This window comes from Cyanistes caeruleus, unplaced genomic scaffold (assembly GCF_971803275.1).
Source record: "Cyanistes caeruleus unplaced genomic scaffold, bCyaCae1.hap1.1 HAP1_SCAFFOLD_11, whole genome shotgun sequence".
Classification (NCBI taxonomy): domain Eukaryota; kingdom Metazoa; phylum Chordata; class Aves; order Passeriformes; family Paridae; genus Cyanistes; species Cyanistes caeruleus.
The window spans coordinates 3,570,656-3,596,516 of record NW_028255883.1 but is presented as its reverse complement, the minus strand read 5'-3'; the positions used below and the strand labels follow the sequence as shown (position 1 = coordinate 3,596,516).

General features: G+C 52.1%; 1 protein-coding gene across 2 annotated transcripts; it reads left to right on the top strand.

Annotated features, from left to right (window-relative positions):
* Window positions 1-19,587: 19,587 nt before the first annotated feature.
* LOC147647337 (serine/threonine-protein kinase pim-1-like) lies at window positions 19,588-23,896 on the top strand. Of its 2 annotated transcripts, XR_015281632.1 has the most exons (8): window positions 19,588-20,417; window positions 20,540-20,590; window positions 20,795-21,161; window positions 21,717-21,893; window positions 22,150-22,297; window positions 22,481-22,709; window positions 23,257-23,391; window positions 23,678-23,896. XR_015281632.1 is itself a non-coding variant. In XM_086872369.1 (6 exons), the coding sequence occupies exons 1-5, from the start codon at window positions 19,866-19,868 to the stop codon at window positions 22,254-22,256; spliced, it is 1,254 nt and encodes a 417-aa protein (XP_086728495.1). In that variant the 5' UTR covers window positions 19,588-19,865; the 3' UTR covers window positions 22,257-22,297; window positions 22,529-22,567. The 2 variants fall into 2 exon arrangements, 1 of the variants encoding a protein (XP_086728495.1); XM_086872369.1 differs by lacking the exons at window positions 23,257-23,391; window positions 23,678-23,896 and having other exon boundaries at window positions 22,529-22,567.
* Window positions 23,897-25,861: the final 1,965 nt, after the last annotated feature.

Genomic DNA, 25,861 nt, shown 5'->3' with positions numbered 1-25,861 from the left:
CTCCATGACATCGGGTGAGTCTCTCCACTTGCAGGCTCAACCCTTCATCCAGGTGGTACAGGATCCTGGGAACAATCACAACTTGCACACAAAAATTGTTAGAAACACTGAAGTTATAAACTGATAGGCATAGGGTAATCATTGCCGGGTCTGTGCCCATCAGCTGTTGCAGGCTGGAGTCTTGCAGTTTAGGATTTCTTGGTGAGTGAACTCTCTGTCTCCCCTCTGTCACCTGAACTGGGAACGCTAGCGCAGCTGAAGGGACCCAGCTGGCACATGCAGCTTTTATCTGTCCCCAGTCTACGAGAGCAGTATCCTCTCAGTTCTTTTTTAATGTGGAGAGGGGGATTCTTGTTTATCTTTGTTGTTTCCTCCTCTAAGGACTCAGTCTCCGACCACTCATCTTCACTAGTGTCTCGATCGGAGTCGGAACTTGACTGGCTAGCTACTTCCTTTTTCTTGTGCCTTTTGTTGGGCTCCGGCCCCGCCTACATCTCCTGTGGGCGGGCTGTTCCCTCCCTCCTGGTTCTCCCCGCCTTTCACTCTGCCCTTCACTCCACCCTTCACTCCGCCCTTCACTCCGCCCTTCACTCCGCCCTTCACTCCACCCTTCACTCCGCCCTTCACTCCGCCCTTCACTCCACCCTTCACTCCACCCTTCACTCCGCCCTTCACTCCACCCTTCACTCCGCCCTTCACTCCGCCCTTCACTCCACCCTTCACTCCACCCTTCACTCCGCCCTTCACTCCGCCCTTCACTCCGCCCTTAACTCTGCCCTTCACTCCGCCCTTCACCCTGCCCTCTGTTTCGCCCTCTTCTCTGGGTACGGAGGAGCCCGCTGGGCCCGAGGTCCTGGCTCTCCCCTGGAGAGGAGATACTTCTCTGTAAGAGAGACACAATCTGTCGCTCCCGGGGGTCTTTGAGTTAGATATGTTAAACTGTTGTGTTTCATTGGTGTTCTCCCCTGCTGTCCCACCCCGATACATGTATCTCGGGCTTCCCCCCACCCCTCTCCTTCCCCATAAATACCCCGGGTTTTCCCCTGTTTGGGGGATTCGCTGTTTCACACCCTTCGCCGAAGCTCTGCCTGAATAAAAGGTTTTGCCTTGGTGGAACGCTGGGCCAGCATTCTCGTCCCTGCTCCCTGTGTTGCCTGCCCACCGCTGCCGAGCTGAGCTGGAATCACTCAACTACCGCTGAGCCTGAGCTGGAATCACTCGACTGCTCGAAGCCGCACACGCGCTTTGACCTGGCCCTTCTCAGGGCCGTTTCTCTAGAGAAGTCGCGGTGCTCCGGGCTTTCCATCGCCGCGGCAACTGGCGTCCCAAACGTGAGGCCTTCGAAGGAGCCCTAAAGAAGCGTCTGCCTGCAGTTTTAGCTGCGAGGCGAGTCGCTGTTTGAGCCGCCGCCCCTCGAGGAAGCTTGCTTGCATTTTAGCAAGAAGCCATCCAAGAGGCTGCGACCAGGACCCTCGCTGACCATCCGGGGCAAGGAAAGCCCCTGAGGACCGGCCGCCAGGTGACCACCTACCCAGCAGCTTTTTTTTTCACCCGCCGGCATCTGCCGAAGAGAAATTGTAAGTCGACCCCGTGAAGAGTTTTTTTGGGCTTTTTTCTTTTTCTTTTTCTTTGCTGTTTTACTGCTGGGTGGGGAGTGAAAAAGGATGGGGAATGAGTCCTCTGTATGGAGACTGACCCCACCTGAGAGGGACTTTTATATCCAAGTTGTAACTACCCTAAAAGCGGGAAATTTTAAGTTTTCTAAAGGGGATTTAAAAAGATTTATTCATTGGGTTTTTAAACATTTTAAGATTAATTCGGACTCTGCTAAATCAGGAACCTTTTGGGATAATGTGGGGAGAAAGTTATATACAGTTCAAGCTAAAGGCGATTTTTCTGTTGCAAAATTCTTTCCTGTGTTTCAAAATATTATTTTCTCATTGGAAAAAGAGGAAAAAAAAGAAGAGGGAGTTTGGGGTCCCCAGTTAAACCCCCCAACCCTGTCAACCTCTCCAAAAAACCCTCTTCCCCTATCTGAGACCCAGTTGGCGGGTGGACGTTGCCCCAGGGCACAGGGCTGCTGCCGTCTCCCTGACACCCCCCTACCGTCTCTCTACCATTACCAGGGCGGCAATGGCCATGACGCTCTGGGTCTTTCCTCTAACCTTTCTCCCATGCCCTCACACCCGGTTGAGTACCCCCCAGTTCCTACCGTTAGCACAGATGGCGCCGGCAGTGTGGCCAGCCCCGCCATTCTGTCTCACTCCCACCCCGGTTTTCCCGCCCTCGATGCCCAAAATGGCCACTTTCCCGCCTTCACCCCTTCTCTTCCTGCCACGTCCTGCTCCCCCTCTCCCCCCACTGCGTCATTGGGTGTAACCGCGTCGGGCCCCCCCATCCATCGGGAAACCCCTCCCCATCGCGGACCCCAGTCCCGACCCTTCGTGCCAGGGCCCCGCCCCTGGCAGCGCTCCCGCTCCAGGGTCCCAGTGCCCCGGAGGTTGGCACGGCTCCGGCCGGAGCAGGGCCATCTCAGCTTCCCCACCCGGCCACAAAAGGGCCAGCTCTAGGCACCCGAGCCGGCCCCGCGCTGCCACCAAGCGCCCCCCACCTCCACTAGGAAATGAGAGTAGTGAATCTTCTTATTCAGATTCTGAGTATGAAGATCACTGGGCTGATGTGCAGAGGGAAGCCACACGAGCGGGGAACTCAGCTCTGTCATGGAAAATACTTGCCTTTCCTGTAATAATGAGGAGAGACAGGGGAGGGGCACAAATCCCACCACTATAGGGAACTGCAGGAACTTTGTAAAGCTGCTGAGGAACAGGGCAGGGGTTCACATTTTTTTAAACACTTGCTGGAAGCCTCCTTCTCTGCCCACATCATGGTCCCCCATGACATCGAGAATGTTATGAACTGCCTTCTCTCCCCTGCAGAGTACATGTTATGGGAGAGGCAGTGGAAAAAACATTTAAAGCAATTGGCAGATGTTTATGCTAAAGATGCTAACAGACCTAATTTTACTTTAGAGTACTTAGCAGGAGAAGGAGATTTCCAACAGCCCCGAGATCAGGCCCGGGACCTGCCTGAAGCAGCTTTACAGGATAGAGCTAATGCTGCTAAGATATCTCTTTTTACCACCCCTGATGATAAAGTGCCAACGCAGTGCTTCACCAATATTACGCAAGGGGCAACTGACTCTTTTATTAAGTATATTGATAAGTTTAAAGTAGCCATTGAAAAGCAGATAGAGAGCCCTCAGGCGCAAAAAGAATTATTAGTAAAAACAGCAATGGCCAATGCTAATCCGGAGTGCAAAGCAGTTTTGCGAGCCCTCCCGCTGGACCCCGAACCAACCATAGATCAGATGGTTGAAGCCTGCACCAAGCTCTCCTCTGCCTCAAGTGTGAATACAGTGGCACTTGCAGTGGCTAAAGGAGTGGCAGAGGGGATATCTCGAGTTTATGCTGCAGACCTCAATACAAGTCGTTGTTTTAGTTGTCGCGAGCCTGGACATTTTTTCAAAGACTGTCCAGAGAGACATTTTACACAACCACCAGCCCACCAATGGTTACCCAGACAAAACTGGCGTTCGGGAAACTTCAGGCAGAGCGTGGAACGGCCCCGCGCTTCAACATCAAATCAAATGCCGTACCGCTCCACCCCTCCTGCCAAACCCACCATCCTGCCTCCACAGGGACCCCAATATCAAGCCCAGCAGGTGGAGAGCTTCAGATGGGAACCCGGCGTCAACTGGTAACTAGACCCTCTTTACATAGGAAGGGTGACTGTATTTAAAAAATCCCCACAGTAAAACGTGGACCACCAGGCGGTCCCTCTAACATCTTAATACTTGGGGATCCTACCAACTGTCCAGGACAAATTCATATTGTTCCTGATGTTCAGACTATACACCCTGGAGATGAAATTTCCATCTCTCTGACCTGCATAGACCCTCCTTATTATTTAAAGGAAAAGACTCCTGTGGCACAGGCCTTTTTACTTCCTGGTGACTACCCAGATCACTTTCCCCTCAACCCCAGTGCTATGTGGACTCAGGTTGTGGGCTTCAGCAAACCCATCGTGGACTGCAGCCTATTTTGTAATGGAGAAAGGATTCAGCGCCCAGGAATGCTAGACACCGGAGCAGATGTTACCATCATCACTCACTCCGAGTGGCCAGACAATTGGGAATTACAACCTGTAGCAGGCATGATTTCAGGAATTGGAGGGATGACAGCTTCCATGAGAAGCAAGTGGAATGTTGTCATCGAAGGACCTGAGAGAAAAATGGCAACCATCAGGCCGTTTGTGGTGAGAGCACCAATCACCCTCCGGGGATGGGATCTCCTGTCCCAATGGGGGGCTTCTCTGTGGATTCCCAGCAGGGATTTTTAATCGGGGTCACTGAGAAGCATGCCACACCTACCATCCCCCAACTCACCTGGAAACAGCACCATCCAGTGGGGGTTGATGAGTGGCCCCTATCTGAGACCAAACTGCACACACTGGAAGCCCTTGTGGAAGAGCAGCTTGCCCAGGGCCACATCACTGAGTCCAATAGCCCTTGGAACTCCCCTGTCTTTGTCTTACGCAAACCAGGCAAGGACAGGTGGAGACTCCTTCAGGACCTCCGGAAGATCAATGATGTCATTGAAGACATGGGATCCCTTCAGCCTGGGATGCCCTCCCCTTCAATGCTCCCCCGGGATTGGAAGCTGGCCGTCATTGACATAAAGGACTGATTTTTCAACATACCCCTCCATCCTTGGGATGCCCCCAGATTTGCATTCTCGGTTCCCTCCCCAAACAGACAAGCACCTTTAAAAAGATACCATTGGCTAGTCCTTCCCCAAGGGATGAAAAATTCTCCTACCATCTGCCAATGGTACGTGGCCCACATTCTGTCACCTGTGAGGACCCTGTTCCCAGATGCCATCATCCTCCACTACATGGATGACATCCTGGTTTGTGCTGCTGACGATGACTGTCTGCACCGGACTTTACAAAAAACCATCCAGACAATTGAGGACGCTGGATTTGAGATACGTGAAGACAAAATCCAGCACACCTGCCCTTGGACCTACCTAGGACTCCGGATCGGTGAGCGGACCATCGTGCCTCAGCAGCTGACCATCAGAGATGACCCCAAGACCCTGCAGGACCTACATCAGCACTGCGGGTCCATCAGCTGGATACGCCCTCTGCTTGGAGTAACGACAGAAGTCCTTGCACCCCTCTTCAACCTGCTCTGCGGCAGCGAGGACCTCGATTCACCGCGCTCCCTCATGCCGTAGGCTTGGGAATCTGTCACCAAGGTCCAAGAGGCCCTGTCTTCGCGGCAAGCCCACCGCTATGAGCCCGGCCTGCCCTTCCAACTGGTTATCCTGAGCAGAAACCTCTCTAGCCTCTGACCTGAATACTGTAACTGTGAATATGTTTTAAAGAATGTCTGTTTCCTTTTTCTTTTTTAGAAATAACCTACCTCTTACTCAAATCCATGATGAGCCTTAACCCTGCTGTCATCCTGCTCACACTGAGCAGCCTGACAGCAGCCTGGATCGTCCCACAGCCATGCCAGAACATCTGGGTGACCCTGGCACAAACACTCCAACAGGAAAACATTTGTCTATCTACTGCAGCAGCAAAAAATCCTATGTCTACCTGCCTGGTAGGAATTCCCTTGCAGCATGATGAATTCACACACAGCTTTAGTACACTGACTCCTGAAGCAGGTAATAAACTACACAGCACTCATGTAGAAGCAGAGTTAAGAAACCCCGTCGAAGAGTGGCTACCCCAGTTTCCTAAGGCAACCCAGGAACCCCAGGAGTTAGAGCTGCTGGGTTCCTCCCCAGCATCATACTGTGTACACTTTAGGGTCAGTCCTCCAACTCATAAAGAAACATTCCACCATATAGTACAACATCGAGAAGAAATCACAGCAAAAAGGTGGTGCCGTGTACTAAGCTACATCAAAGTGCACTCCTCAGCTCATACACATCCCAAAAGCCTCCCCAAAAGACTGTTCCTCATTTGTGGGGACCGTGCATGGGCAGGAATTCCATCCCGTCTCCTCGGAAGGCCGTGTACCATAGGGTGTCTATCACTGTTAGTGCCCAATCAAACATTAATTGGCGAATGGACCCATAAAAACAATTTGACCAAAAAAATTCAAAAGAGAAGTGCTACAAAATTAGATGAAAATTGTGACTCAGAGATTTTCCATTGGTCCAAATCAAAAAGAATTGCTGCATCCATTTTCCTTCCTTGGGTAGCTGCAGCCAAGGCCCTAGGTGAATTGGGACACCTAGAATGCTGGGTGGTAAAACAAGCAAATTTAACATCTAATGCCATAAGTGCCCTCCTAGAAGATGAGGAAATTACCAGGCAGGCGACAGTTCAAAACTGTGCTGCAATAGACTTTCTCCTGTTGCTCCATGGGCACGAGTGCCAGGAGTTTGAATTTCTCTGCTGCATGGATCTGACATCGAAAGTTCCTAACATCCATGCCACGCTCCGAGAGATGAAAAGCATGATCAGACAAGTCAAGCAAGAAGCAGATGACTGGTTCAATGGACTGTTTAAAAACTGGGGACTCTCGGGGTGGTGGGCTTCAGTAGTGAAAACTATTCTGTCACTGCTAGTCATTGTTTTGCTAACGGTGTTAGTGTTTGGAGTGCTAAGCAAAATACTGTCCAGAAGCATAGTTAAGCTAGTCTCAGCTACTTCAGATGTCAACCATATAGAGTTGGCAGACCGGAGTAACCCTCACCAGCCTGCAAATGGGGATTGGTGGGCCACTTCAGGTCAGTATGTCGTATAAGCTCGTTACCTTTCATTTGATTACATATATCAAAGTAGGGGCAGATGTGGTGGTGCATATTTCTGGGAGTTATTTGTTTCCCAGTGACGTGTTTTTCCCCTCTCCTACCTGTCCCTGAAACGTTATCCCATTGGTTGGTGTTATATGTCTCCCCGCCCCTCTCCCGAGGTTTGAAAGAGTCCGGGAAGGAGAAACCAGGTCTCTTCTCCCCCTGAAAGCTAGCCAGAATAAACATCCTCCGATACCCCGGAGGGAGAAGCAGCACTTTTTGGTCTTTTCTTGGTCTCGAAGGATCTCCCTGACCCCTCCATTCGACAGAGCCAGCGTGGATTACTTCGGGGGGCTAAGGGAGGATTGCTTCAATCCTGGGTACGGCCCCACACTTACACATGCTCATATTTCAATGGGACATGGCACTGAAGAATCCACTCCTTATCATCAAGTGGATTTTTACACATAACCAGCCCACTAAGACTATTACCACTCCGCAGGAAATCATGGCTGAACTCATTAAAAGAACTAGAGTCCATCTCCGCATTCTTGCAGCCTGTGAGTTCACATGCATCTTCCTCCCATTGGCAACTGGAAGTTTGGAGCCTTTGCTCCAAACCAATGAGAGCCTTCAGTTCACTCTCGATAGCTATTCAGGCCAAATTTCTATACGTCCACCTGGCCACAGACTTTTCAAAACTACATTTCATTTGGTCCCCAAATCATTACAGAGCAAAACACCGCTCCAGGCCCTGACGGTTTTCACCGATGGCTTGGGGAAATCCCACAAGTCAGTCATGACTTGGAAAGACCCCAGGACACAGAAATGGGAGTCTGATGTCCAAGTGGTCGAGGGATCACCACTGATTGCTGAATTAGCAGCCTTCATCAGAGCTTTTGAGAAATTCCAAGAGCCTTTCAATCTGGTGACTGATTCGGCTTATGTGGCTGGAATAGCTATGAGAGCAGAACATGCATTTCTAAAAGAGGTCCCTAACCCAAATTTATACAAATTGCTTTCTGAATTAGTGTATCTTTTCTCCCGCAGAAAGCAACCTTACTATGTCATGCATGTGAGGACACATTCTGACCTCCCAGGTGCCATTGCTGAAATTGTCCCACCAGTTCTTCCACCAGAACGTGCCTGCATTGATGAGAATGTTCAGACTACCCAGAGACCAGGCTAGAGCAATAGTTGCCACCTGTCCTAATTGTCAATCTTTCCAAATACCGGTCGTTAATTCCAGGGTTAACCCCCAAAGACTTAACAGCTGCCAGATATGGCAAACAGATGTCACTCACGTCCCGTCCTTCGGGAGAGTCAAATACGTACACGTCTCCGTAGACACCTTCTCTGGTGCAGTGTTTGCCTCAGCCCATGCAAGAGAAAATGCCAAGCACGCCATCCGACATTTTCTCCTTGCTTTTGCTACCCTGGGAGTCCCAGAACAAATTAAAACAGACAATGGACCTGCTTACACCTCTCACAAATTAAGAGACTTTTTCAATGAGTGGGGGGTGAAACACACCACGGGCATTCCTCATTCCCCTACAGGACAATCAATAGTAGAGAGGACCCACCAAAACCTGAAAAGAGTCCTTGATCACCAGCAGGGAGGAACAGAGATCATTCCTCCCATTGAGAGGCTCTGTAAGGCTCTATATGTCATGAACTCTCTAAATTGCTCATCTACAGAGCCTGACCCCCCTGTAATACGGCACTTCTCTAATTCAACTCATGCCAAACTCATGCAGAAGCCACCAGTGCTGATCAATGATCCTGAATCACAACGGACAACAGGACCTTTCCCGTTGATTACCTGGGGTAGAGGGTACACGTGTGTGTCCACACTATCAGGACCTAAGTGGCTCCCAGGGAAAAATGTGAAACCTTATTTAGGGCCTACAAACCCTGCACCAGACTCAGAAATTTCAAAGTCTCCTGAGACCCACACCTGAGGTCCAGAAAAACAGCAGCCCACTGCAGCCTGGAAATGGAGACGTCGTTGGAGTCCACCAAACCGACCTGCCACCAGACCAACAACCAGACAGAGGCCAAACCGTCCTGCTACCAGGGCCGCAACGAGACGACTGCCAACATCACGCCTGACACCGTGACAGTACACAAGTCTTCTTAACTCCCTCCCCCTTCCCCTTCTCGCCCTCGTTGCCTAGCCCAAATTGCCAGTTTACACCAAAATGCACCTCTGTGCTGCTGCTGGTCATGTGTCCCCAATACACAAAATAACCCTGCCTATAATTGTTATTTTTTAAAGAGGGGGGAGACGGGACAGGAAAGAGAAAAGGAAAATAGCTCCCCCCCCTCCAAAAATCAGAACTAATCTTTTATGTCTTGTTATAGAAAATGGAGAACAAAACCATCCTTGAGTTCCTGATGTTCCTGATTATCTGCATACTCCTGAAAACATCAGCTGTGGAGGCCTGGCTAGTAGCACAGCCCCAGGAGAACGTGTGGATCACCCTCGCAAAGACTCTCAAACAAGACCACGTGTGCTTGTCCATGGGCAGTGCCACCAACCCTCTAGACCTTTTGCTCCTGGCCCATGGACACGGCTGCGAGAAAATTAACTGACTGTGCTGCTTTGACCACTCCAGCCCCAGTGAAAGCATCCACACCCGCATCCTAAGACTCCAACACGTGGTCCAGGAACTCCAGACTGAAGAGAAGCCCCAGTGGCTTGAGGACCTTTTGGGGAGCTAAGGACCCAAAAGATAGGTTGCCTCCCTCTTGAAAAACATTTTTAAGTTTTCTTGAGTATTATTTTCCTATGTAGGTTTCCATATGTCAAGTTATTAGCCAAATCTCTGGAAGATACCCTTTTCATAAGTAAAGAAGGGGAAGTTGTGGGGGCTGAGGAACCCACTGTCTCTGCGATCCCTGGCTCTCCCCTGGAGGCAAAGAACCTATCACTAAGAGAGAGACAAACTATCACTCCGAGGGGTCTTTGAGTTAGTTATGTCAAACCCTTGTGCTCCATTGGTGTTCCCCTCCGCTGTCCCACCCTGATACATGTATCTCGGACTCCCCCCACCCCTCTCCTCCCCTATAAATATCCCGGGTTTTCCCATGTTCCACAGATTACCTCTTGCTGGCTCCCTTCACCAAAGTCGCACACACGAGCTTTGGCCCAGCCCTTTCCAAGGCTACTTCACTAGAGAAATCGCGGAGCTCAGAGCTTTCCATTGCCAAGGCATATCAGAGCCAGTGTTACCGTATCTGTGACATCATAGCAGTGTGAGCTCCAAAGTGCTCCTCTCCGTGACACCACAGCAATGACAAAGCCAGTGTTACCCTATCTGTGACATCATAGCAGCGTGAGCTCCAATGTGCTCCTCTCTGTGACACCACAGCAATGAATGACAGGCCCAAATTTCCTCTTCTCCCTCACACCACAACAGCAGTGACAGCACCTATTTCTTCATCTCTTCCACCACAGAAATGATAGGACAAAAGTTCCACTCGCTGTGACAGCAGTGCAGTCACACACCAAATTTCCTCCTTTCTCTGACTCCACGGCAGTGACAGCCCCACTCTTCCATTCCCTGTGACACCAGGGCAGTCACATGCCCAATTTCCTCCTCTCCGCAACTCCAGAACAGGGAGAGCTCCAGTGTTCCTCTCTCTGTGACAACACAGCAGTGACAGCTCCAATGTTTCCGTCTTTGGGACACCAGAGCAGTATGAGCCCCAAAGTTCCACTCTCTGAGACAGCAGTGCAGCCACAGCCCAAAATTGCTCCTGTCTGTGAAACGACAGCAATTTTAGGCCCAGAATTACCCTGTTGGAGACACCATAGCAGTTAGAGCCCAACTTTACCCCTCTCTGTGACACCAGAGCAGTGAGGGCCCAAATTTCCTCTTCTCTGGGACACCACATCAATGTCAGAGCCACTGTTACCCTACCTGTGACATCATAGCAGTGTGAGCTCCAACGTGCTCCTCTCCATGACAGCACAGCAATGACAGGCCCAGTGTTTCCCTCTCTCAGACACCACAGCAGTGACAGCTCCAATATTCCCGTCTCCATGACACCACAGCAGGGACAGCCAAAAAGTTGCCCTCTCCGTGAAACCAGAGAGGTAACAGCCAAAATTGCCTCCTCTCTGTGAAACCACACCAATGTCAGGCCCAGTGTTTCCTTCTCTCAGACACCACAGCAGTGACAGCTCCAATATTCCCGTCTTCGTGACACCAGGGCAAGGACAGCCAAAAAGTTGCCCTCTCTGTGAAACCAAAGTAGTGACAGCCAAAATTGCCTCCTCTGTGTTGTTAAGAATAATATGTTACAGTTGCTGTTTGTAAACTCCTTACTTACCTTGTACCCCTGTCCCAGGTTTACTTACCTTGTACCCCTGTCGCAAATTGCTGTACCCCATATTTCTTGTTCCTTGTTCAGCCAGGCCCTGCCCCCTCTCCCAAGTTGCTGTACCCTGTGTTTCTTGTTCTGTGTTCAGCCAGGCACTGCCCCCACTGCTCCTAGACTCCCACATGCCAACACTGTACCCCTGTCCCGAGTTGCTGTACCGTCCTGAGGAGGAAGATGACATACTGACTTTTATGCAAACGAGAGAGACCAGAGACTTATGGGATGCACCCAGACTGGAAAAAACCCCAAAACAACGAGCCACGCAAAAGGGAAGGAATAGAACCAGCACCATCTAACAAGGAAGACCCAGAGGAGTCCCCTGACTTCTTTCCAGAGGCCGACATAACCTGGAGGAGACTCGACTGGGATGACAGCCTAGACTACGAGCCCTGAAGAACGAGTCTTCCCGGGGACTCCCGTGAGGAAGGAAGGCTCAGCTCTGCCTTAGTGACAGAGCTGCACGGATCCTCCTCTTCTGCGGTGTGCAGTGGGAGCAGTGGCGGTGTGTGCGACCCCTCGGGCCCCCACCCCAGAGCTGTGCTGCTTAATAAATGCCTTTTTAAAAGGAGCTGGTCTCCTGGCCCGTTTATCACAGCTTGGGGGCTCGTCCGGGATAGCCGTGCCCGGAAGAGGACCAGGGACGGGACAGCCGCCCACCCTATTGGGCCTCCAGGGGACACCTGGCTATACTGGACCCAGAAGAACAGCCTGGGATCGACATCGGAGAAGAGCGCCGGATTGGGTAAGCCACCGATGGCGGGAGTAGGAGGCGAGTGAGTGGATGTGTGAGTGAGACGGGGGCTGGCAGCTCAGACCCCCGGGGCGAGTGCGGACTGCCCTGTACCGCGGTTCCGGACTCCCGCGAGGGGGCCGGCCGGGAACGGCAGGAAGCGAAAGAGGCGCACTTGGGCCCAGAGAAATGAGTGAGGCGTCTCCTGGGGATAAAAGCTCCCCCTCTGAGTGCGCAAAGGGGTACCTAAGAGAGTGAGTGGTGCACATAGGGGTAGGCCCCTCTACTGAAAAGGGCTAAATGGCCTAGGCTTCTCCGGGCGTGTGGAAGGCCTAGGTGAGTGAGAGTCACACGCAGGCAATCTAGGTAACTCCCGGGGTGGTGTGTGGGGGTGCCTAGGTTAGGTGTGAGTGAACACACCCCCCCCGCTTGGGTATTCAAGACGACCTGACCGGGGAATTGGAATTGGGGGTCCCCAGGCCCTACCGGCACCAGGTGGTCAGCGAAGGGCCCTCGCTTCCCAGGGTCTGTGACACAGGACGTGCTGAAAGGCTCTAGTTGTCGCGGCTCAGTCTCGGCTCAGGGGGTTCCTGAGAAGGGAGGTCGTCAACCTGCTGCCGGAGAGCACAGGGGCAGGTAGTCTGCGCGGGCGGGCGAGGCAGCTAGAGTAATACACTCACGCATCCCTTAGCTGAAGCCATTCCCTGGTGGGCGGAGTGGCTAGGAGGCAAGGGGGAATTCTCCCACCACTCACTTACACTCAGCCCTCGCGCAGAAGCTATTCTCACTGGGGAAGGGGGATAGTCAGGGAGCGGAGGGGCAGGGGGTTCCGGGGTGAGCCCTGCTGACCAAATCTTGTGGACGGCACTGAGACAGGGACGGGGGAAGGTCCCAGGAGCTTCTAGTGCTAGGGTCCCCTCAACGTCGACCCAGGAGTGCTCATAGTCTTCGCTGGCAAGGGGGTCAGGGAGGCGAGGCGCAAGGGGAACGTGATTGGGGTGTAGGGAGGGGCAAGCGGAACCTGCAAGCCCCGCTGGGACCTAACCCCCGGGGCAAGCAGAGACTGCAAGCCCCAGAAAATTCAAAGTGTGAGTGGAAGGCCGGCTGAGTGTAAGAAAGGGTGTGGATTCCTGTGTGAGAAGATTGAGTGTATTCCCTAGTGTGAAAGGAGAGAGTGAGTTCCTAGAGTGTAAGTGGATTTTTTGTTGAGGTTTGAAAAGTCAGCTGTCCGTCATTAGAAATTTTTAGTTTGAGTAGGAGCACCTTTATAAAGTTTAATTTAAGTAAGGGCCAGTTTTAAGGTTGCGTTGCCTGTCAGTTCCAGTTTTGTTCGGGTAGAGGCACCGTAAGTTGTTTTTTTTTAAGTGAAGGCCCGGAGATAGGAGGAGCAATGAGACAATGTTTAAGTAAGAGAGTAGGTCCCAAGGGGAATGAAGAGGCCACCAGAACCATTCCCCCGATAGCCCACTAGGGCAAATATTAAATTGCTGGGATGCACAAGAGGCCACCAAGGGCCTAGACCGGATCAAGATGATCCATTACTGTATAGAGGTCTGGCCCAAACTAGAGATGCAAGGACAGTGGCCTTGGTATGGTACTAAAGATCCTTGGATGTGCTCCCAACTGTACCAGCATCTGAAAACCAGAAGAGGAACTGAGCCCAGAGAGAGTATCAGGCATTCTAGCCATACCTGCACCAAAAACAAAGAGGGACATAAGAAAACTCTTAAGCCTTTATAGATACTGCAAACTATGGATGGAACAATATACCCAGAGCATCAAGTTTCTTTATGAAAAGCTAGTCGATTGTGAACCCATAAGGTAGACAGCTGAAGATGAAGCGCAATTAAATCAGCTGAAGGTTAAGCTGTCCTCAGCACCAGTTTTAAGCCTGCCTGACTTAAAGAAAGAATTTGATTTGTTTGTCAACTCTGAAGAAGGGACTGCATATGAGATTCTGACCCAGGAATGGGGAGGATGTCGTAAGCCCATAGCCTATCTATCCAAACTGCTGGACCTGGTAGCTCGTGGGTGGCCCACCTGCATGCAATCAATAGCTGCTGCTGCCATTCTAATAGAAGAGGCCCAAAAGCTAACCCTACAGGGTAAGATCAGAGTCCACACGCCACATGATTTAAAAACAATCCTGAGCCGAAAGGCTCAGCAGTGGCTGACAGATGCCAGGATATTAAAATATGAAGTCATCCTAATGGATACGAGCAATTTGGAGCTAGTAACCTCCAAGGGCCTGAACCTGGCACAATTTTTGTCAGGGGAACCTCTGCCTGAATTAGAACATGACTGCTTAGAATTGGTAAATCTCCAAACCAAAGTGAGGGAGGATCTGGGAGATGTACCCCTGCCCTATGGGAAGGTACTATTTACTGATGGTTCCTCCAGGGTGGTGGAGGGGAAAAGATATTCAGGGTATGCAGTGGTCATAGAGGTAGGGGAAGGAAAACTAGATGTCCTAGAAAAAGGGAGACTACCCCCCAGTTGGTCAGCTCAGTGCTGTGAGGTTCATGCTCTAAAGAGGGGTCTGGACTTGCTAGAGAGAGAAAAAGGAACCATCTATACAGATTCAAAGTATGCCTTTGGGATAGTCCATACCTTTGGTAAGATCTGGGAGGAGAGAGGCTACCTGAACTCCAAAGGGAAGAACCTGGCACATGAAGGGCTGATTAAATCAGTATTAGAGTCCTTGACCAAACCCACAGAGATTGCAGTGGTCCACACGAAGGGGCATCAGAAGGGAGACTCCTTAGAAAGCAGAGGGAACTGACTTGCTGACCAAGCAGCTAAAGAAGTGGCCTTAGATCCAAAGGAATCAGTAAAAGTTTTTAAACTGGATGAGGTAATAACTGAAGAGGACGGAAAGAAGGAACCAATATTTACCAAGAAAGAGTGGGAAGTAATAAAAAAAAAATTAGAACTGTCTCAAGGAGAAAAAGGAGAATAGTTAACCTCAGATGGGCAAAAGTTTCTGAACAAGGCCTTAGCCCGGAAAATATTAAATGAGATACATGAACTGACTCATTGGAGAACCCAAGGGTTGTGTGATCATTTTCTGAGAGAAAACCTATACTTGGGAGCAACAACTAGCAAAGGCCACCTGGTTAGTCAACACCAGAGGTTCCACCAACCGAGCAGGTCCTGCCCAGTCTGAGTCTTTACATGTAGTAGACGGAGACAAAGTCCCAGTAGTACATGTCAGAGGTCTGCTAGGGAAGACAGTTTGGGTCAATTCTACCTTGGGCACACACAAACCCATTCGAGGGGTTGTCTTTGCTCAAGGACCAGGTTGTACATGGTGGATAATGCAGAGAGATGGAACAACACGATGTGTACCTCAGGGAGACCTGATCATTGGGTAAAAGGTTACTGCCATTGTCTGTACCTTAAACCACGCAGACATGAAACAGAAGGAAATGTGTAAGTGTTGAAGGTATGAGCAGGTGAAAGATGGTGTTTTGAGTGAGTAAAATGAGAGAGTGGAGAATCCTGCAGCTCTCCAGCATGGGGGGGTCTGGATTCAGTAGCTTGTTGTGGGGCTTGACACAGGGGCATGATGGATATACTGCTTGTATTTTTTGAGTAGAACAGAGGGGGTGGAAAGTCCTGGGTTGATTATGATGTTAAATTGTATCCCCATTCGTCCACCTAACTCAGACACAGGTTCTGTATTCTTAAAATTCCATCTGAGAGTAAAAGTGAGTGGAAAAGAAGCACCAAGTCTGTTATCAGACTGTATTTGCTCCCCCCCGCATCGGGAGTTTTGACTACAGCACAGACAGACAACAAGACACAAATCGCCTTGGCTTTCCAGCTAGCCGGAGCAGAGAGGTCTTCCTGGACTGTTTTCTTTCCCTTTTTCTGAAACAAATCGAACTTGCTCTGGACTGGGGACTCGGGGGAGCACCGGGAGCTTGCACCCGTGGACTACCGGGAGCCCAGCCTGGGCAGCGGCATTTTCCAGCGCCAGAGGGACTGATAACAGAGCGAACACCCCCAGGAAAGAGACCCTCTGAAGTTTGTCATCTCTTCTGAAGGGCGAGAGGTTTTGTAATTTGGTATCATTCATTTTTGTGCTGGGTAGTGCTGTGCCTGTGAAATGAACGGGTTTTTTCCACTTCTCTCAGAGAAATCTCTTCCCGAACCGGTTGGGGGGTGGGGGGGAAAAGAGCCACGTGGGTTTGCTTCCCGGGGGGAGCCCCCCCCGGAGGTTTTCTCCCGAATTTGCCCTAAACCAGGATAAAGAGGCAGCCAGAAATAGACTGAGAGAGAAAGAATATAAACAAAGACTGCAGAACTCTGCTGAGTGAGTTAGTTTAAGAGATAGTGTTCTTAAAGTTCTTGTGGTTGTTGCTGTTAAATATTTTGATGTTAGCAAAGTTGGTTGAATGAAAACCCCCCCCCATTAACTTCTCCTACAGGACATTCTCCAAAAAGGCAACTAAATTAAAGAAGAAGGTGGGAGAAGAAGGACCATACCATCTCTCCTGATCCCCATCTCTCCTGATCCTCCAAAAAAAAACCTAAGAGGCAAGACCGGGTGAGGCTAACAGGGAAGATGAGCCATGAAGCTCCCTAAAACAAAACTAGCTCATACTGGACTCTTAGGTGGACTGATGTTGGTCCAGCTGGTGAGCCTTGGGATGGGGGACAGTGGAGAAGCATGTATCCCCTATATGATGGAGAGGATCTAGGATCACTGATGAGGGTCCACACAAACATCAATCCCACCTGTTTTGATCACACCAAATTGGAAACCTGTCAGGAGGAAGGAAAGACATATTGGATTACTAGAAATACTGCCTCATTTACGCAACGTCTGCTTGGAGAATGCCCTGTAGGAGAATCCTGGCTCTGCTTTGAACAGGAGGGACTGAATGATGTAATAAAGGAAAAACAATTGAGGATAAAGAAAGGTGATCTGGATGAAACATGAGGTAAGAACCTATTCATTGACCTGATGGAGAGAATCAGCAGAGAGTTAAACTTAACCAATTGTTGGGTATGTGGGAACACCCAGATGTCAGATATTTGGCCCTGGGAAGGGATCAGCTTGGCACCTTTAGACATTCTAAGGTGGAAAATAACTGAGCAGAAACCCCAGACAGGGAACAGGGGACGAGAACAATGGGATCTGAAAACAAGAGTGATTGGGGAAGAATGCATTAAAAGGACAGGAAAAAGATACAAAACCCCTGTGGGAAAAATGGCCTGCAAAAGATACCTGACGGTGAAAGACTCAGGTAGCAGGTGGATCCCCCAAGAACCAAACAGGTATTGGGCCACTGGGAGAAAGGAAAGGGGGTGTATTTATCATGAGGGGTACAAACTGCATGAGTGCGCAGAAAAAGGAATAAACCCTTTTTGGGGGTTAAGAGAACTCTCAAAATACTGGGAACATCCTACAGACACACAGGACACTTTCTGGAAGGCCCCTGAGTATTTATTTTGGATTTGTGGGAGCACTGCCTATACCCACCTCCCAGGGGACTGGGCAGGAAGCTGCACAATAGGGATAATAAAGCCTGCTTTTTTCCTCCTACCTAAGAAATCAGGGTCATACTTGGGAGTCCCCTTGTATGATAACTTAAAAAAAAGGCAGTCGAAAGAGGAGGCATGTAATAAACCTAGGAAGCAATCAGAAATGGAAGGGGAAGATCTGGACCCCTGAAGAAATAATTAAGACATATGGACCGGCCACGTGGGCCCAGGATGGATCCTGGGGGTATCGTACCCCAGTCTATATGTTAAATTGAATCATCCATCTCCAGGCAGTATTAGAAGTGGTGTCAAACAGAACTGCCCTTGCTTTAGACCACATCAGCACACAATTGGCACAAACCAGGGCTGTAGTCTATCAGATTCGGCTGGCGGTGGACTACCTATTGGCAGATGAAGGAGGCATTTGTGGAAAGTTTAATTCCTCTGAATGTTGCCTGGAGATAGATGATAAGAGTGAGGTAATCAAAAACATCTCAAAAGAAATACGAAAGGTGGCTTATGTGGGCACCCAGGAATGGACTCCTCTGGTGAACTCAGACTGGTGGAATGACCTTTGGTCCTTCAAGGGAGAGTGGTGAAAAAAAGTAGTCTTTATTGCTGTCTGTGCATTTGCAAGTTTCTTGTTCCTACCCTGTTTACTCCCCTGTCTAATCAAGACAGTGACTACCACAGTACAATCAAGCATCCAGATCCCTGAAATAAAAGATAAGAAGCAGGCCAGGATCATGTTAATGGAAACTCAAAGTCAGGATCGAGAGCACAAAACTGCCAGGGAAATATATGAGCAATATCGAGAATTAAGAGATAAATATTCCCAAGAGCCAGAAGTTAATGGTTGATGCGGGCTAGAGCCCGATCAAAATATAAGAGGGGGGATATTGTTAAGAATAATATGTTACAGTTGCTGTTTGTAAACTCCTTACTTACCTTGTACCCCTGTCCCAGGTTTACTTACCTTGTACCCCTGTCGCAAATTGCTGTACCCCATATTTCTTGTTCCTTGTTCAGCCAGGCCCTGCCCCCTCTCCCAAGTTGCTGTACCCTGTGTTTCTTGTTTGTGTTCAGCCAGGCACTGCCCCCACTGCTCCTAGACTCCCACATGCCAACACCCCTGCCCCGAGTTGCTGTACCGTCCTGAGGAGGAAGATGACATAAGGACTTTTATGCAAACAAGAGAGACCAGAGACTTATGGGATGCACCCAGACTGGAAAAAAACCCCAAAACAACGAGCCACGCAAAAGGGAAGGAATAAAACCAGCACCATCTAACAAGGAAGACCCAGAGGAGTCCCCTGACTTCTTTCCAGAGGCCGACGTAACCTCGAGGAGACTCGACTGGGATGACACCCTAGACTATGAACCCTAAAGAAGGAGTCTTCCCTGGGACTCCCATGAGGAAGGAAGGCCCAGCTCTGCCCTAGTGACAAAGCAGCATGGATCCTCCTCTTCTGCAGTGTCCAGTGGGAGCAGTGGTGGTGTGCGCGACCCCTCGGGCCCCCACCCCAGAGCTGTGCTGCTTAATAAAGGCCTTTTTAAAAGGAGCTGTTCTCCTAGCCCATTCATAAGAAAGCCAAGAGAAGCTGCAGCTGGGGGCACATCTTGAGACAGGAGCTGCACCTTGTTCTCCAGGACAGGTTTTTAGAAAGAAAAGACAGGATTGTAAAGATTCTGGGAAAACTGAAACAGCTTTTTTTAAGAAATGAAAATAAAATCAAAAGAAATGACCAATATGTTTTTCTCTATTTATTTTTATGTTTCCCTTTTCCATCTTGCACTAGTTCTCCATCCCATTCATTCCAAATGGATCTCACCTCTAAGATCTGAGACTTGGCAAGTTTTAGACACTGCAAAATACCATGAGCTACACCCAGTTTGCCTTCCCCTGTTTTTCTTGGAGAGCAATGCTGGAGACACAAGTGCAGTGCTTGGGTCAGGTACAAATTCTGCATTCAGGGAATGTGCTCAGACAGTGTCTGACGCTCAGCAGGGACAAGGCACAGCAGCAGCCAAGGGCATTGCTGTGCCCCTGTGCAGGAATCAAGACTCTGGCTCTTGGCTCAACACGGCAAAGTTCCCGTGTTTGGCCAGGCTCAGGGGCTGCCCGGGGAGCGCGGGGCTCGGCGCGGGGCCGAGCGGGCAACGGACAAACGGCCCCGGGGACAAACGGCCCCGGTGCTTCAGTTGCAGCGGCAGCAGCGGCAGCAGCAGCAGCAGCGGCAGCAGCAGCAGCAGCGGCAGCAGCAGTAGCGGCAACAAGACAGAAAGCAGCGAAAGAAGCCACGTTATCCACGCCCTCTATCTTCTCCTCTCCCTCTCCCACTGTTCCACCCTCTCGCGGTCCCTCACCCATTCCCGATCTCCTTTTCCCTGTGTCCCCCTCCTCTCCCAGTTTCCCTCTCCCCTTGCCTGCCCGGGACATGCCCCCGGCCCGCCCCTGGCCCCGGCCCCGGCCCCGGCGCCGGCCCCGGGCGTCCCGCCTCGCTCTCGCCTCCGCCCGGCTCTGGCCGAGCTGGCGCTGGCGCTTCTGGGCGGGCCTCAGTGCCTGGGGCTGGGGCGGTATCGCCGCCCTTTGGCTCCGCCTGCTCCGAGCCCTGCCCCGGCCCTGGCCCTGGTCCCGGCCCTGGTCCCGGCTCCTCCCGGGGCCCGCGGAGGACACAGGCGGTGCAGCCGTTGCCGCCGCCTCCGCTGCGGCTTCCCCGGCCCGAGCTCCGCCGCTCGGCAGCGCGGCCGCTGGCCCCGAGCCGCCGCTGTCGCGTTCCAAGGAGCGGACGCCTGCGGATGCTCGGCCCGGGGAGGTCGGGGAGCGCTCGGGGGCCGTTCCTGGCCCCGGGCCGAGCGCTGACGGCCGCGTCTCGCCCCCAGGGAATGCGCACAAGGGCCCGAAGGAGCGGTACCGAGTGGGTTCGTTGCTCGGCCGTGGCGGATTCGGCAGCGTCTTCGCAGCCACGAGGCTCTCGGACGGTGCCCCGGTGAGCAGAGGGGCCGGCGGCGGGCGGAGGAAGAAGAGGAGGAGGAGGAGGGGGCGGAGGAGAAGGCGGGGGCGCTGCGGGGTGGGCATCAAGCTCAACTTTCTGCTGCCCCTTGCTCGCAGGTGGCCATGAAATGCGTGCCGCGGGATCGCATCCGGCACTGGGGCGAGCTGGTGAGTGAGCGGGGCCAGCGGCAGAAGCCGGGGCGTGCCGGGCGGGGATGAGCCGGGGCCCGGCAGGGTGGGAGCCACCAGGCCACCTGGAGGGAGAGCGGGCGTGGGGCCAGCGGAGGGCACAGAGCATCCCGGGCTGGCTGAGGGCTCCCCGAGCCCTGGCACGGGCTCAGCCCCACTGACGGCACCGTGCTCCTCCCGCAGCCCGACGGCACCAGCGCACCACTGGAGATAGTGCTGCTGGACAAGGTGTCCACAGGCTTCTCCGGTGTGGTGCACCTCCTGGAGTGGTTTGAGCTCCCAAACAACATCGTGATGGTACTGGAGCGCCCAGAGCGGTGTCAGGACCTTCGGCATTTCATTCGGGCACGGAGGTTCCTGTCAGAGGAAGAGGCACGGGAGCTGTTCCGGCAGGTGCTGGAGGCCGTGCAGCACTGCACCAGCTGCGGGGTCCTGCACAGAGACATAAAACCAGAGAACATCCTGGTTGACCTGGACACCGGGCAGGCAAAATTGATTGACTTCGGCTGTGGCACCTACCTGCAGGACACAGCCTACACTCAATTTGCAGGTGAGCCCACCCAGGAGTAGGCTCCCGGTCCCGGCATCTCCTGGCCCAACATCTCCTGGCCCAACATCTCAGGGCCCAACCAGGGTGTGGCAGCAGGGATTCTCCCAGGACTGGGGCTGGGGCTGGGGCAGCCAGCCTGACAAAATCCCCTGTGGGTGGGGGTAGCAGAGAGGGAGAGCCAGGACCTGTGCACCAGCTGGTTTGGTGTGCAGGTGAGAATGGGCTTGGACTGCTGTGCTTCCCTGCTTTGCCTTGGTTCATAATATTTTTTGGGCAATGCCAGCAGGGAGGATGGGGGTATGGTTTTTCCCCAGCACTGTGAGCGGGTTTTTCCTTTGTGTGCCATGGTCGGGCCTTGCCAGGGTTTCTGCTGCCCTCTTCCAGCACCAGTGCCTTCTTTTCCAACCCTGGGTTTGTACACAAGTGCCAGGTGCTGGCAAGAGGGCAGCAGGTCACCCCGTGTGCCACTGGGGCAGCCCCACATGCCCAGGGATGCTGGGCTCAGGCTCTGGGAGCAGCAGCATCCCCCTGATGAGCTCCATCCGTATTCCATAGGAACACGATCATACAGACCCCCGGAATGGACCAACTTCAGGTGGTACTATGGCGAGGCAGCAACCGTCTGGACCCTGGGCATCCTGCTGCATGAGATGGTCTGCGGGAAGCACCCTTTCAGGAGGGGCTGGAACATCAGCTGGGCCCAGCTCCCGCTGCCACAACGGCTCTCCCAAGGTGGATCCTCATCTCTGGGCACGGGGGGAACACCAGTGTTGGGAGACAGCAGCAGGCTCGTGAGCATCCCGCTCTGGCAGCTGCTGAGGAGGTGGCACATGTCCTGCTCTCCTGCTCTCCTCCAAAACAGAGAATTGATGGGAAAGTTTAGGCCCAGCTCTGGGCACATCCAGCGTGGCCTGGGCACGGGTATAGTGAGGCAAAGCAGACAGGAGCCTTCTCCAACTGACCAGTGGTTTGTGGTTTCTCTCCCCAGATTGCCAAGTTCTGATCAGGCGGTGTTTATCCCTGCACTACTTGGACAGGCCCTCATTAGAAGACCTGTTCTGTGATCCCTGGATGCAGGATATTCATCAGCCATAGAAGAAGGGAGAGAGCCACGGGCACAGTGATGCAGGGACCTGGTAAGTTACAGCTCCACACATACCCTGGCAATCAGAAGCAAAGAAACCCAGACTTCTTTGTCCTGCCTGTGTCACTGCACAGGGCTCATCGAGTGAGAACACGCAGCCCTTGTGCTGGAGCTGAGCTGCTCTGCCCAGCACTGGTGGCCGCCATCTGAGCTGGTTTTGCTTGTCCTGGTTCAGTGACAGCCGGGCCCTGGGCAGAACCCTGACAGCCTGGTGTCACCCCAGGGAAGAAGGAGCCCCTGGAGAAGCTGCACCAGGTGGGGCTGCTCCTGCTGCTGCTGCTGGGGACATGGAGGACAACAGCAAGGATGACAACCTCTTCCTCCACCTGGCCAGCGGCAGCTGGCGATGATGGACTTTGATTCTGGCACCTTCTTGAAAGCCAGGCTCCACAGAGAATTTTCAAGTAAGTCCAGACCCAGGGGGATGCTCCCAGATTTGTGCATTGGCTGGGAACCAAAGGTTTCCCCTTTGCTGGGGTGGATGCAACTGATTCTTCAGTGGCTGCCCAGCTGGTTTTTGGCAGGGCTGGGGGTGTGGGCTGGGGTGGTTACGAAATGGGAGTGGGCTCCTGGTCCTGCCAACAGCCCCCAGCACCCTCCGTGCCCCAGGCTGGGGCTGGGGCAGCCAGCCCAACACAAACAAACCCCCATGGCAGGAGCACAGGTGGGACTCCAGAACCTGAGCACGGCTGCTTTGCTGTGCAGGCAAGGAAGGGCTTGGGCTGCTCCACTCCCCTGCTTTGCTTTGGGATCATCGTGATTTTGGGGGACAGTGCAGGGGGGAAGGGAGAAAGCATGGGCTTCCCTCACCCGTGGGTGGGTTTTTCCCTAGAATGTAGGGGTTGTGCCTTCCTCAAACTCCTGACAGACATAAGATTTTTTACCTTTTTTCTTCTTTCCCCTTTTTGTCTATAACCTATTTTCATTAATTTGTTGTTTGTTTTTCTAAAGGAAGAATTCTAGGTGGGGTCCAGTCTGGATCGGGAAGTGCTTGGGACCAGCTGTGGTGTGGATGGGCCGTGCCCTTGGAGAAGGCTGAGGACATCGTTTGGGACCAGCTTTTCTTCTGGCAGCAGATGGTGTGAGGTGGGTCCTCATCTCCTTGGCATGGGTGGGACAAGAGCTTTTGGGAGATGGCAGCGGGCACAGGAGCATCCCGCTCTGGGCAGCTGCTGAGGGGCTGGATCTGCCGTGGCTGGCTGCAGACTGGGCACGTGTCCTGCCCTCCTGCTCTGCTCCCAAAGGCAGCAGTGATGGGCAGCTTTGGGCTCAGCGCTGAGCACGGCCAGCATGGCCTGGGCACCGTGGCTGGCTGGGACAAGGGGACAGGAGCCTTGAGCTGACGGGCGGTTTCTGGTTTCTCTCCTTGCAGCCGGGCTCTGCGGATGCTGAGGCTGCTCTGGGCTCTGCCAGGGCTCTGCTGGGCTCAGCACCGGGCCGGGATCAGCCAAAGAAGAAACGATGTGACCTCCAGCAGAGACTTGAGCATTTTGGCAATGCAGCTCAAGTCTGCAGAGTGTCCACCTCCAAAGGAAAACATGACACCCCCCCCAAAATTAAACTTGTTCCATAACTTCTGAAATTACATCAATCTGGAATGACCCCAAATGTCATTTTTCAGCTTTCTCAAGCTGTAGCTCAGCCCTTCTCTGAACAGTTCTCTCCCCCACCTGCCTTTTACTACACAACTGCTCCCTCCTTTCCCCCAGTGATTTCCCAGCCCATCACAATCTCCATCACACTGCAGCCTTCCTTGATGCCCCTCACCACGAGGAAGGCCAAGCCCCAGGCTCAGGAATTCATCCTGTCACTGGCTGAAGAGCAGCAATGTCTGTCAGTGACAGGGGCCCTTGGATGTCTCTGAATTCATGGACAGAAGGGTCTGTCAGTGCCAGGGGCTCTTGGATGTCTCTGTATCCATGGACAGAAGGTCTGTCCTTACAAAGGTTTCCATAATATCTTTGTACCCATGAGTATGGAATGAACACAGAGGGTGAAAGTGTCAGTCACGTTGTTTGCACACTCCTTCCTTTCCATACAAGACACATCCATGCACACCCCCATGTATAGCTATATTAAAAGGATAGGGATGGATAGAGATTTCCCACAGAGCTCTAACTTTGGCATAACTCACCTTGTAAGCCATGGCCAGGGGATTTTTTTCCCCAGCTCTGTGTGAGTAGGTGTCCAAGAACTGAAGGGAACAGCATTTAGAAACAGTTTCAGGATTTCTAGGCAGTAAAGGGAGCTGACAACCATCCACATAACTCACCATATTCGTCAGGATGGGCTGCTGGTTCTTTAGGAATATGGCACAATGGAGACACGAGACTTGGGATAATCCCAGCTCTCTGTGGATCTGTGCAAAGGTGGAGCAGCAGAAACACCTTGTGTCTTCTTTGGGGACACAAGGTCCAAGGAGCTGGGCTGGTGGCAGAGTGTGACCTGGGCTGGTGGCAGGTGAAGTCCCATTTCATGACATCCTGGAGTGGCACAGGACAAAGCTCCAAGCACCCACAGCCCCACTGAGGAAGTCCTTGGAGTGCTGCACATCACATAGGAAAAGCTGCATTCACTCAGTCCATTGGGATTTATCATTTCCATTTGCAACGCTTTAGGTCCAAGTTTCAAACTGCAAAATTTTGACACTCAAGACACAGTCATGAAGAACATGTATTTCCTATTCCTTTAACTGCAGTGTAAAATATCTTAACATTGGAAAACATCCATCAAATCTGTAAAGGAAGGCAGCTAATGGATCCTTTCCAGTAGCACATGTACAAACTAAGGAACTAAAATCAAAGCTGAGTTCTCTTTTTGAAAGGATCAGTTACTTCTTTCTTACTCCAGAGTTATAGAAGATTTTTCACTACACATTTGCGAGTTATTTTTATCTTTCATATTTTTTTGTGTTTGTTTGTTTGTTTGCTTGTTTGTTTGTTTGTTTGTTTTTCTACAGAAAACATGTCCTGGAAAAGGCATGCCCTTTGCTCCTGGTTCCCGTGTGGAGCAGCTCCCTTCGCGCTGGCTGAGCTGCTCAGGCAGAGCCCGGCAGCTCCCCGCCCTGCAGGGCTGAGGCTTTTCCCCGTTGCTGGGCACAGACTGATGGAGCAGCAGTGCTGAACAAGGGCACACGCAGAGGGGCCAGAGCAGCTGCCTTTGTCCACCTGGAGCTCCAAGGCCAAACTCTGAGCAGGCATGGCTGGAAGAGACTCGCAGGCTCTTGTCAGCTCTGTCTGTGGCTAACAAGGCTTGCTGGGGTCCTTTTCCCTTCGGCTGGAGAGGAGCCAGGTCCCAGTCCCTGAGGGGCACCCAGGCTCCTGGCTGGAATTGGTGTGGAAGTCCCTCAGTGTCACATCAGCCTTCACATGGAGCCCCGTGGATCAGCGTATTTCCCCAAGGGGCCGTTGGGGCAAACAGGGAGATTTGGTCTGGCAGCATCTGTAAAACAATATCCCATCCCATGGACTTGTTCTGGCAAAGAACACTTGGCTGCAGGGACATATCCCCATTGTTCCTGCCCAGGTCTCAGGATTCAAACCGTGATGTCTTTGCC

Excerpts from the sequence above, each read along its gene's own strand:
- LOC147647337 (XM_086872369.1), top strand. The coding sequence starts at position 19,866 with ATGCCCCCGGCCCGCCCCTGGCCCCGGCCCCGGCCCCGGCGCCGGCCC. Across the intron at positions 20,591-20,794 it reads TCCGGCACTGGGGCGAGCTG|CCCGACGGCACCAGCGCACC; the intron begins GTGAGTGAGCGG and ends CTCCTCCCGCAG. Across the intron at positions 21,894-22,149 it reads GCCACAACGGCTCTCCCAAG|ATTGCCAAGTTCTGATCAGG; the intron begins GTGGATCCTCAT and ends TTCTCTCCCCAG.